Raw genomic sequence first — 13432 nt, forward strand, 5'->3', positions numbered from 1 at the left:
ATTTATAGTTGTTTCCTTGTCAAATTTGGCATGAAAATAAATACGTTTTCATGTTCAAATAATAGGTAACCTCTTTGCACTACGGTATACTGATCACAGCTTACTGTTTTTCTTGACAGATATGAAAACTTAAAAATCTACATTCTTGGACACGGGGTATTATTTTTGTACAGTTCACTACTTATTTTCTGCACTAGATGGCAGTATTTCTTCTTAAATGGCTTTCCTTCACCATCTCTAATGAACTCATTAGATGCTGCCCATCCCAAAGCTATAATGTTTATTTGCGTTTTCAGCTAGTAGGAAAATTAGTCTTAAGTGCTTATTATTAAAGCCAAATCCATTATCTTGATAATCTTGCTAGTGGCAGACAGAAAGAGGAGACCAGGGAGTAAATGAGAGTAATTGTTTAGAGATGTTTCCATGGTAAGAGAGGTGGTGTCTCACCATTTTCAGTTGTTGTCTCTTGACACAGAGAATTCATTTATCTGCCCATTATCAGTTGGTCACAAGTGTCAGCACAGTAGGCGTAAGGGGACCAGAGATGGAGAGAGGGATAGAATATGTGCTGGAAAAGCACAAATATCTCCTTCTTCAGCAGCCTCTGCATCAGTGTCAGGTCAGATTGAAATATAAATCAAAGGTCTGCCAGGACTCATTACTTTTTTTTTTTTTGTATGCCCAAGCTATAAATCTTGCATGTTTTACATGCATCAGATTAAAGACTTAGTATGCATTTTTTAAGCTGATGTTTTGGCTTATTTTAAAGGTGAGGTTTGTTTATTATTTTTCTTTGATCAGCAGACAAAGGCTCTCTGTGGTGCTCTTGAGAATACTGTAAATGCAAAGAGATTTTAATTAAGCTGCAAAAATCTATCTGTCTATCTGTCTATCTATCTATCTGTCTATCTATCTATCTATCTACACTTATATTTATAACAAAATTATAAATGCAACACTTTTGTTTTTGCCCCCATTTTTCATGAGCTGAACTCAAAGATCTAAGACTTCTCTATGTACACAAAAGGCCTATTTCTCTCAAATATTGTTCACAAATCTGTCTAAATCTGTGTTAGTGAGCAATTCTCCTTTGCTGAGATAATCCATCCACCTCACAGGTGTGGCATATCAAGATGCTGATTAGACAGCATGATTATTGCACAGGTGTGCCTCAGGCTGGCCACAATAAAAGGCCACTCTAAAATGTACAGTTTTACTGTATTGGGGGGGTCTGAGGGGGGGGGGGGGGGGGGGGGGGGGGGGGGGGGGGGGGAGGGGGAGGGGAGGGGAGGGGAGGGGAGGGGGGGGATCTTTCTATCTATCTATCTATCTATCTATCTATCTATCTATCTATCTATCTATCTATCTATCTATCTGTCTATCTGTCTGTCTGTCTGTCTGTCTGTCTATCTATATCTATCTATCTATCTATCTATCTATCTATCTATCTATCTATCTATCTGTCTATCTGTCTGTCTGTCTGTCTGTCTATCTATATCTATCTATCTATCTATCTATCTATCTATCTATCTATCTATCTATCTATCTATCTATCTGTCTTTTCTATATATCTCAATCATATTTAACTGGTTATTTCAAAGCTTTAATGGAGCAAATCAGTTTAATTCGCATTCTGAACGTATTGAATGTGAAACAAGATTGATGTTTGGTACATTAGCAATGTTGCTGAGATCCTCCATTAACAGAAGCCTCAATAAGGCTGCTTGCATCTTCGACAGCATGCACCACTTCAAACACTAACTTACAACAGCAGCCAGAGTGCCTGCGGCAGCCAACACTTTAGCGTTCCTAATGTTGTCCCACTGCCAAACTCTGGGGAGGGATATAGATAGAGGAAGCGAGGAAGTCTGAGTATTTTAGTACACAACTCTAAATATTTACACCAATAAGGAAGCCTGTATCATGTTGGAAATTTGAAATGAAATTTATAAATGTAGAACACACTAGGTTTGCCATCTTTTTTATGTGTATGCTGAATGCGAAATGTGACAATAAACATCAACAGTTTAATTATGTACAAAAAAAAAAATCCAAAATATGATGCAATAGGACTGGTGCATTAGTTCAGACCTGTCTGAATAAGCAAGATATTTGATATGCTGTAAATATCTAACACTAATATCTCACCTTCATGCTCTCCTCTGTGGTGTGATTTGTCACTTTTATTCATTGCCTGTAATGACTGCAAGACTAGTAATACTTCATAAAAAAAAAAAAGCAAATTCTATCATTATTTATTTAACCAGTAACACTTTAACTGACAATGACCAGTTACGGTATTTAACCTTTGATAACATTATTTAATAAAATTACAACTTGTCATTGTTCATTGTTGGTTCATGTTAGCTCAGGTCTATTAAGTAACATTAACAGATACAACTTTTTATTTTAATAATATTTTAACTAAGATATAAACTAAGATTAATAAATGCTTTAGGATTTTTTTATGGTTAGTTCATGTTAAATAATAATAACAAATGGAACCTTGTAAAGTGTTACCATTCAACATTGTTCCAAACCTTTTTAATTGTTTGTTTCTTTTTTTTCCCCTGTTGAACATATGTGTATGACCTGGAAATGTTTTGGAGCATGACAGTTGCTAGTCACCATTCACTTTCATTGTTAGGAAAATTAAAATAATAAAACAACAAATGTTCATATTTTGTGGAACTATTACTTTAATATCTGTTAATAGTATGTGGAGAAGAAAAAAGATTCTGATTACTTTCTTCTTACTTATCTGTTTCCATACCAACTGGGTGGGGATTGGCTGCTTTAGAGGGGGTTAATGAAACTGAGAGCTGTTAAGACAGTTCTGATAGTCATACAGAACCCCTAAATCGGTGTGTGTGTGTGGATGTGGATTTTTACATTCCTGAATAAAATAGAAAGACTTTGTGAAGCATTATGACTCACCGAGGTATTTGTTGGCAAGATAAAACATGCATCTCTTTTAAAATCGTCCTTTTTAATGTCATTTCTAGTCAATACCACTTTCAGGTTCTTACTCTCTCTTTTTACACCCCCCACCCCTTTCATGACCCAATTTTACAGAGAGCACAAAGACAATTGTCTCTTAAAAATCCTTAAGTGTGGTGTTAGAGTTGGAGGTACTGCTGGCAGTTTAACCATTGCGTTGCCATGACAACACTGCATCCATCAAAGAAGTGCACCAGTAAAATTCTTATTTCCCCCATTACAACCACAGATCATCATGCAGCAGGTGTCTCTGCGGCACAGAGATATAACACGACTGTAAAACACGTCAGTGCCAATGATCAGGTCATGAGTGTTGTGGGAGAAAGGGAGGATTGAGAGGGTAATGTATGCATGCTTGTGTGGGTGCGAAGACTATGGGTGACTGTGCATGCCACCGGCAGAAGGTCACTCATGCTGGGCTTCCCAGCTGTAGCTTTATTATTATGAGCAAATATAAAGCAACAAAATCTATTATGCTCTGCTCTGTTTGTTTTTATTGAAAGTAATTGAACTCGTGCCATCACATAAATGCTTCAGAATGAATAGCTGTGGCTATAGAGTGGATGGATATATATATGGTAGAATATTGTTTTGTTTTTTGGGGGGTTCCATGTGAAACACTGCTCAGATGTAATTTTCTAAATTGCTACGTTTTCTGGAAATATCCAATCAAAAAATCTTTTTAGGTGTTTTTTTTTTTGTTTTTTGTTTTTTTTGTTTTATATTACTGTGTGTGTTAATTATGATAATTTGGGAGGAAAATATTCTGTTCTTCCTGTCTAACACCCACACAAAAAATAAATGTTCTTATTTTTTCCCCTCTAGATCTTTTCTGCAGTTTATAATGTTCCCTCTGCTAGTTTTATTCAAAATCCCTCCAGGTGTTTTTCTTTTGTGATGATTCAGACATTGGTTTCACCTCTCTACTGCTGCGTGTAAAACAAACATTTGTTGAGAAAAATCCCTTTCTTATATGTATGCACATTTAGAGGTTAAATATACAATAATAATAAAAAAATGGGGAAAATGGCTTTTGAAATAATCTCTTATATAACAAAGCAGATTATTTATTATAAAGGGTTTTATTCAGTTTATGACTTTTAACAATAGAGATTATTTCAAAGTGGTTAGACAAGTTTTAGGATTGAACTAAGGACTAAAATTGGTGTTCTGAGATATCACACCTGTCTCTATGACATCCTTAGGCTCTGTGAATAACAAAAAAGAGTCATTTTAAATGCATATATGCTGTATTCTAAGTTGTTGTTGTTGTTGGGGTTTTTTTGTTTGTTTTTGTTTTTTGAAAATCTTTGCATCCAGCCTTGCTCTCCATGGAACATTTATGAGAGTAGTTGGGAGAAGTAACAATTGGATCTTTTCAATGAATCAGTTGATCTGATTCACAAAATTTATTGGAATGATTCGCTCACAACTCAGACTTATTCGGTTATAAAAGTCAACTCACTGACTCAACACTGAATAACAAACAGTGAATAATTACTTATTTTAGTTCCTCAGAACACTAATATATGACTCCATTGTTGGAAGGCAAGCCCGTAACCATGCCTTGGACACTGGAGGGGACCAGCTTACATTATATACACACATACATAAAATCGTTTAATGCACAGGTTCCAAGTCACACACACACACACACACACACACACACACACACACACACACACACACACATCACTCACCCACAGATATAAAAAATCACGTAAACACAGACACAGAAACATTAGCGACTTTTATTATTAAAACAGCTTCGATACTGAATTGCTACATTACTATGAGCAATGAGGGGGTAAAATCACTGTTTTTGAAGTAACTAAACTCACAGCTTCACCTTTTGTAGAGAGAGATGCACTGATATGCAGGTAGTGTTCACAAACACACACACACACACACACACACACACACACACACACACACACACTTGTCCCTCTCAGTGTCTATGGTGTTTATGGCCCTGTTGGAATAACCACTGTAACATTTTACAATTTTACACATTGTAAACTGAACTGATAAAAAATATTTTTGAAAGAATTTTCTCTCAGAAATGGCTAATAAATCTCAAAATTAATTACAAAGAAACAGCAAACATTGAATTAAACAGAATTTTGTAGTTCTTGTAAAACTTACTCCAATAATCTTCGATATATATATATATATATATATATATATATATATATATATATATATATATATATATATATATATATATAACAGAACTTCATTATTTATGTCGGTATATAAAAATTTAATAGCATAGTTGGGCAAGAATAATAATATTTTACTTATTATTGCACTTAATAATAATAATAAATAATAATAATAATAATAATAATAATAATAATAATAATAATAATGATAACAATATAGAACAGTACTTTAATTGTCAATTTAGACACATATTTCACAAATTGTTATATGTTATTATTATTATTGCCAGGACTGCACTAAGGCAGCAGTGACGCCCAGTTTGTTGGCTGCCGGTTCATCAGTGCGGCGCGCGCGGGGTGCGTGAGCGCTTGGAGACGTAGCGCTGCGCGTGGGTCGCTACGAGGGGTGTGTGCGTCCGTGACACTACTCTACAACACCGATTAGACATCATATATCAACCTACGGCGGGTCACGGAGCATCGCATCACTCACCCTGGAAACCAACGCTCTTAAACGGCATCAGCGCATTTCTGCCATTCAATCCGTTTGAACAGCGCTCATTCGCGAATACACCCTGCTTCGGAGGTGGCTTCTAATACCGGACAATGACACTGACCCATAGCCGGAGATAGGGATGTATCCAAGAGTGTGGAGGATGCTCGCCCTGCTCGGTGTGTTTGCAGTCTTGCTGGAGGTAAGATACGCCTTTAGGGCTGTTCAGTAATAGCGCGGAATAAATACACCTAAATGGCTTTATTACATTTGCTAACACAATGTGTGCTTTTGCGTGCTCTTGCTTGTATTGCTTTGAGCCACTAACATTAATGCAGCATGATTTCAAAGTGCACCTTTTGGCCAAATCTAGTTCAGCATATTATATCTGTCATTGTGCAATAAAACACTGACATGCTGTTAATAGATTCAAGCAAAGCCACCTCCCTCTAATAGAGGATCTGACATGCTGTAGGGAGGAAATGTCGCTTAAATGATACACGTTTAACATGGGATTTGTACGTGGAGGATTATTAGATGTTTAAATTCAGTTATCATTTAATAACCTTATTTTTCGTTTTATTTTTCTACTGTGAATGCACAAAGCTCAGAGCTTGCAAACCACAAGGATTCAAAAATACAACACACTGACCCATATTCTGCTGTAAGGCTAATGAGTTTGATGAGCATGCTAAAGTATAATGATTGACCCACACACATAATGGTATTTCAGGGGATGTGGAGAAGAATTCTGTATTAGGATAGTTTGAAAAGAATGGCTGATTTTGGGGGTAATAGAGCATATCTCACATACACTCAGGATTCTCCAAATTCAGGTTCAGCACAGAAGACAAAGAAAAATTCAACAGAAGTGCTTTGAACAGGATTTTCAGTTTTATTGTGGCATTACCTACTAAAACACTCCTAAATGGCTTGTTTTTTTTTAGCATATCATAAGGAAATTTACAGAGAAAGGCATCAGCGTTATTTAACAGCTATAGACAATTGTACCTTCATCTCACATCCACTACAGAGCTGGAGTATCTTAACATCTGTTTGGGCGGTGAAACAACAGCACTATTGGAAGGAATTAATGAGTAATATGCCTGCCGTGCTCCATTAGAGACTTTATGCTCCTCTTGATTGTGAAAATTTTACAGCACAAACAAATCTGTTGAAGGGCTATGCTCCTGACATGGTGTCATACCATTAATGGATTGATGCACCGGAATGTGCATTTGCAATTAGACTCCTGGGATACTATAAAAACAGCAGCACACTGGATGTGTGCTATAGGCTAGACATCAAGGTTGGTGTGTGCCTTCTTGTGTTTGCAGCTGTCAGTAAGACACACCTGGTCATATGTTCACTCATCTGTGCTATATTCCATTACCACAAGCTGTTTCTTGTATAGGTGACATTTGAAATGGACAGCCAAATGGGAGTAAAAAAAAAAGATGCTGTTTAAATCAAGGGTTTTGTTTAATGTATATTTTAGTATTATGGGGAAGGGAACATAATAAAGGACAGTGTCAGTCTGGCCCCAGTTGCTGCTGTGGAATGAGAATGACAGATGCAATTATGGCTGTAACTGACCTGAATGTGTTGATATGAGCACAAATATCAGAGCGCATAACTGGAGCTTGTTATCTATAATGCAATTAGCCTTGCTGGTGATGCTAAATCCCCAGATCAGTTTATTGGTCATAAATTAATGAAGTAAGTCAATAGCATGTTTTCATCTATAGAGGTGTTTGAAAAATTACTGTGCAGTGCAGCATAGAAACAAAGGGGTTTTGATAGAATAGTTCATTTAAAAATTTAAATTTGCCGAAAAGTTTCTCACCCTCAGTCCATCCCAGATGTAGATCAGTTTGTTTCTTTATCAAAACAGATTTGGAGACATTTACCATTGCATAACTTGCTCACCAGTGGATCCTCTGCAGTGAATGGGTGCCATCAGATTGAGAGTCCAGACAACTGCTAAAAACAAAACAATAATCCACAAGTCCTCTATCCATAATATTGATTTCTGCAGTCTTGTCTAAAGCATAAAAAAATATGCACCTATCTAGGACAGTTTACAAGCGAAAACATTTCAAAACAAATATGTGGGTAGATTTTGGTATGAGAGGACAACAAATTACAGACTTTATTGTGACGTTTTAGCTGTTTGAACTCTTATTCTTCATAGGAATAGTTCATTCAAAAATTCAAAAATTGTTATTTACTCACCTTCGTGTTATTCCCAACCTGTATTTTTTTCTTTCTTTTGTGGACCTCAAAAGAAGTTTAACAGAATGACTTGCTCTCTTCCATGCAAAGAAAGGACTGTCACACTCAAGTGTTCCATATGACTCATGCTGGAAATTTTATATAAGTCTTCTGAAGCCATATGATAGCTCTGTGTTAGAAATAGACTGGAATTTAAGTCGCTGAAAATCTTGTATAGAAAGTATTGCTTGAAAACCATCAAAACTCACTGTCATTGTATGGATAATGGAGCTTGGGTTTTCTGCTATAAATATCTCATTTTGTGTTCCACAGAAGAAAGAAAGTCATACTAGTACTGAAAGACTTAAGGTTGAGTTTTTAGGTTGACTCTAATCCTTTTTTGTAGAACTGGTAAACACTATAAAAGAAATGTTTAAATATTCTTATGGATCAGTGATGAGTGCTAGGTCAAATTTAGGATTACAAGCTTCATGGTTTCTGTATGCTCAGCGAAAAATCAGTTGGGAGTCCAACTGGTTCTGGAAAACGTGGACTGCAAAACCCTTTACAGCCATTTTCCTGCCTTCAATCGCTCATTGCATTTCAAGTCACAGAAGCAGCTTTAGTTCCTTACTACTGCCAAAATGACTCTATATCAGCAATCCTCAGATTTCTAGGGTGTACTCAGCCTTGACAGCTGCCCAAATTTTAGCTGAATGGTTTGAAAACCTAGTAAAATTAATTTCATGATTGTGTCATGACTAATGGTTCCTCTATTTAAAAAATATTTGTGTGATGTGTGTTTAAATATGTAATTTGGACTTAAAACCCTGTTCATATCATACTATTCGCATCCCAGTCACGTTTCATTGTAAGACAGCAGTTACTTTTAAAGATTACAATACTAACTCATCTGCTAATTGCACTTCAGTCGCAGTGCAGAAGAAGGAAACGCATAAATAAAATGTCAGTGAAAATATTAACAGCTATTATCTTGGTTCCCTGTCAGAAGTGACTCTCACAGCTTCCTCTGAGGCAGGCAGAAGGGTAGGCAGAAACGGAATGTACCGCTGTTCAAATGTGTGTCACGTCTAAGAAGATAAAACATCACTATTCTGGAAAAACAGACACTTTAGTGTTCTGAACAGATCAATTCATAATTCTGTCAGCTTTCTGCATTTGAACTCATTTCCTTTTTCCCTCTCTGCAGGTGAATGGTGATGACAGCTACCTGAATGCAGTGCAAAATACAGGTGAGTCGATACGAGTCTTCTCTGTTTTAGACCCTGGATCGCTTGATTTCGCCAGTGTAGCTGGTTAATAAGGGCATTCACCCTGTGTTGGTCTCCCATCTTTCTGAACTCAAGAACTCAGTCCTGATGAGTCTTGGACAACATTAAAGAACTGGCTTCTCATCTGTCAACCACTGTGCTAAAATAAGTTTTAAATTGACTTAAAAGAGAATTATTGTATATTTTAAAAGTGAATATCTACTGAAGGTCACTTTTATAATTTTTCAAGAGTAGGCCTACACTAGCAGATACTGTAGATGGCTTCAAAGTACTAAAAGCAACAAAATGTTCATTTCGTGCATTTACAGAGATGCATGAAAGAATAAAAACAAATGCTTGTTTAGAGTTACATTCCACTACATCTCATTCTCTCAATTCTGCCTGTGTTTGTAATGAGCTGATGAAGATGGATTTGCGATGGGTTGTCTTACATAAATAATTCATAAATTCCCTAGAGCTCCAAAATATGACATTTACGCCACATCAATGTGCGCTGGTCGCTGGATATCGCCAGTGTGGCTGGTTAATAAGGGCATTCGCACTATGTTGGTCTCCCATCTTTCTGAACTCTGTCAGATTTTCTCCCTCATCTCATTCTCATATACTTCGACAGCGTGAAATTCCTCAGTACCAATCCCAGAGTGCTAATGACTGTCAGCGCTTTGATGTCACTGCATCAAGACAGATAAACAGCCTGGCCCAGACCAACCAATCAGACGGCTTTATGATGCCGGGAGCCGAAAGGACTTAGATTGAGCGATTTGGTTTTCGCTTCTCAATGAAAACATAAACTGTGCCAGAAGCATCCATCATACATCAAAAGAAATAGGTCAGTTTATGATTCTATAAGTTGTGTGGTTATATTTCTACCTAGATCTAATATGAAACATGCCACAGTGGTGGTTGGAGATACTTGGACCAAATAAAATAAAAGTTATTTTGATATGAGTTGTATCCTACGACACAAAGTCTTTGTTGTGCAGCACAGAATGTCTGAAGCTTTGTAGATGAAACAGTTGCGATAAGAGACCTCATTTCTGTTTTATTTTGGAAAAAACCCCAAAAAACTGCCAATGCTAATGTGAATACCCTAATGCACTCATGTCACTCCCTGGCACACCATGCGTCTGCTCTCACATTCGCTTAACACGCCAAAGCACGTTATGTGAACCGTATCAAATATTCATTGTGGTGGAGAAATGGATTATTTGGGGAGGGAGAATGAGCTCTCCTATGGCGCAGAGCTGAGAGTGTGTGTGTCCAAGTACGCCATACGGATGCTTTGCGTAAATGACTTGATTTCTGCTGCCATTCGTTCTGCCAGTGTGCTTCCATTAGCTCGGAGCGGCACAGAGGGTGTCAGTGGCTGAAGGTGAATGAATCCCAGTCAAAGAGCTCTAATACAATGCACTGCATTATTTATTTTTCTTCTTATGATTTTTTTATGATTTTTTGCTTATTTTTGCACACACTGTTAACTGCATATTGTATAGAAGTTCTGTTATATCTAAGCTATTTTATCTGATTGTTCAGATTTGATTGCCTGTAGGTTTGTTATTTGCTTTTAAAATAGTTTTTTGTTGTGCAAGAAAATTAAAAAATTTTCCACAGATGGAGGACACGTTGGATGGCTCTCTTTGTGTTGCCCAAGCTTTGAGTGAATCACTTATGTCCTTCAATTTTGATAGTTGACTCATAAGGTCATTTTTAATAATTCTTTTTGGAATACATCAAAACATCACAGAAAAGACTCTCTCAGTCTGTCTTCTTCTTCCGTGCATCTGTGCCAGTCTTTACTTTCTCAAACAGCTTTGATGTTTCATCCCCAACCTTATGTGTCAGATCTGTGTGTTTGGTTTAGAAAGGAGAAGAATGTCAATATAAGATGATTTCACAAGAGTTGATCTTTCAAAGAATGGCTATTTTTGGAATGAGTTGGATGCATTGCATTATTAAATCAATGGTAGAGCATGCATCCTACATGCATCTCTCTCTGATTTCCCTTTGTGTCCCTTCCCCCAACCTTTTCCATGTCGTAGGAGTCATTAACACCTGGTGATCAGCCATTTTTTCTTGCATTGTAATGGAATGGGTTTGAAATGTCTGAGCCTTTCCTAGTTTAGTGTTGTTGACCCTTGGTGCTGGTCCTGATGCTCTGACTGCTCTGTTTTACACCCTTTTACTACCTGACTTTCCCTGTCATTCCTGTTAAAATTCTCTCTGCTTCTTTTTATCACCAAATGTACTATTCCATCATGCAGAAGATGTCTATCTCCTCTGCTCTCTTTTAAGGATTCAAATGTAAGCTGAATGTATCAGTCCTAAAGGGATAGTTAATTCTGTCATTATTTACTCATCCTTATAACATTCCAAACCCATAATGTTGTTGTTGTTGTTTTCTTTTGAGCACAATTGTTTTTAAAGAATCATTATGGAGATTTCCATATAATGTCACTTTATCATGGCCAGGGGTGGTAAAATTCTAAAAAGAACAAAAATAAAAAATAAACCAAAAATAAACCAAAAAAAAAACCAAAAACAACAAACATGATTCAAGAGCTTTAATATAGGTAAAGAAGAAGATTGTCATTGAATAATAAATACATATTTTTATAGATTACATTTATGGTCTACATTTAGTTCTATTTACTATAAGGAAAAAAAAATACATTGTGCATATTCTAAAGAATCTGTGTTGTTCTTGCCTATACAGAAGTTGTTTTTGTGTTGCTGGGGTGTTGTCAGTTGTTCCTAGGGTGTTGCTATGTTGTTGCTAAGATGTTCTGGGTGGTTGTTAGGCTGTTGCTAAGGTGTTCTGTATGGTTGTAAAGTTGTTACTTACTGGGCCAAGTCAAACAATCCACACCAAGATTCTATGATATTCTATACCATTCAAACGTTTTGACACAGTATTTTTTTTTTTTTTTGAAGAAGAAGAAATTAATACTTTTATTCAGCAAGGGTGCATTAAATTGATCAAAAGTAACAGTAAAGACATTTATTACATTACTGAAGATTTCAGTTTCAAATAAATGCTGTTCCTCTGAACTTTCTATTCATCAAAAATCTTGTTAAATTATATTACAATTTCCACAAAAATATTAAGCAGCAAATACTGTTTTCAGCATTTATAATAATTAGAATTGTTTCTTGAACACCATTTCAGCATATTGCAATGATTTCTGAAGAATCATGTGTTGCTGAAAACTGGAGTAATAACTGTTAAAAGTTCAATAAATTAAATTTTAAAATAGATTGTAATAATATTTCACATATTGCTGTTTTTAGTGTATTTTTGATATACATAAGTATAGCATAAGAGACTACTTTCAAATAACTGAAATAATTTTACCAACCCTAATCTTTTGAACAGTAATTTAATTATTATTTTTTTAACTCATTATTAGAGATATTCTTAAAACAAGATTGCTAGTGGGGTAAGAAAAAAAAGCCTTAATTAAAGAAATATTCTCTGAAAACAAACCTAATTCTCTAACACAGTTTTGCTTCTCAAGTAAATTGATCTGGTTTAAAAGGACGTTTAGATACTTTACTGTCAAACAAGACAAAATACTAATTAAAATGAAAATGAATGTAAAAAGCAATCAAATGCTTTTTATTCTGTGTCACTCTCTACGGATGAAATATTTTTCAGTTTGTTCCAGACACTTTATCGACAGCATTATGGCGTTTCCAGCCCACACATCTTTATGCATCCAATTAAGCAGAAACGCAGAGAACAATTTCCCTGAGGTTGGCACAACTCTTTCTGAGAGTGCTCTCTGTCATCCTGTTTTAATATGTCTAATTCAGCTCTGCCCTGATTGCACTGAGTCTGTCTGAGCTTGCAGATGGAGACATTAATCTACTGCTGCTCTTACACACACTCACACACTCACACACTGTTCCTTGGTAATATATGTTTTTCTGAAATCACTCGAACGCAGAAGCCTGGCTCAGAAAGTGCAGTGGTATGAGTATGCAGACAATGAAGACTGCAGATGTGCTAGTCGTGACTGTGATTAACAGCCTGTTCTTTCTACTGTCGGTGATGTGATTTCAAAGGCAAATGGAAGGTGGAGGACCCTTCATATCTACAGAGCTTTATGGTGACAGGCTGGGAATGACATTCTGCTAAGTCATGTAGTGCTGGATTCTGGGACTTAAGGAACTGTGGCTGTCTTTGGGTCCAACTCACAACAAAGATCCTTAAAAATTGCAGACAAACGTGGAAAATCTGCTGGCATCTCTCGAAGGCTTTTTTGTGC

At 36.3% G+C, this 13432-nt stretch overlaps 1 protein-coding gene across 1 annotated transcript in view; it reads left to right on the top strand.

Annotated features, from left to right (window-relative positions):
- The first annotated feature begins 5481 nt into the window (after window positions 1-5481).
- The window catches only part of LOC109099857 (neurotrypsin-like), a 41802-nt gene continuing 33851 nt past the window's right edge, over window positions 5482-13432 (top strand). The window contains exons 1-2 of the mRNA XM_042767976.1: window positions 5482-5860; window positions 9083-9125. Coding sequence (XP_042623910.1) covers window positions 5801-5860; window positions 9083-9125 — 103 coding nt within the window. The 5' untranslated portion in view covers window positions 5482-5800. The remainder of the gene's footprint in view (window positions 5861-9082; window positions 9126-13432) is intronic.

This window comes from Cyprinus carpio, chromosome A12, assembly GCF_018340385.1.
Source record: "Cyprinus carpio isolate SPL01 chromosome A12, ASM1834038v1, whole genome shotgun sequence".
NCBI lineage: Eukaryota > Metazoa > Chordata > Actinopteri > Cypriniformes > Cyprinidae > Cyprinus > Cyprinus carpio.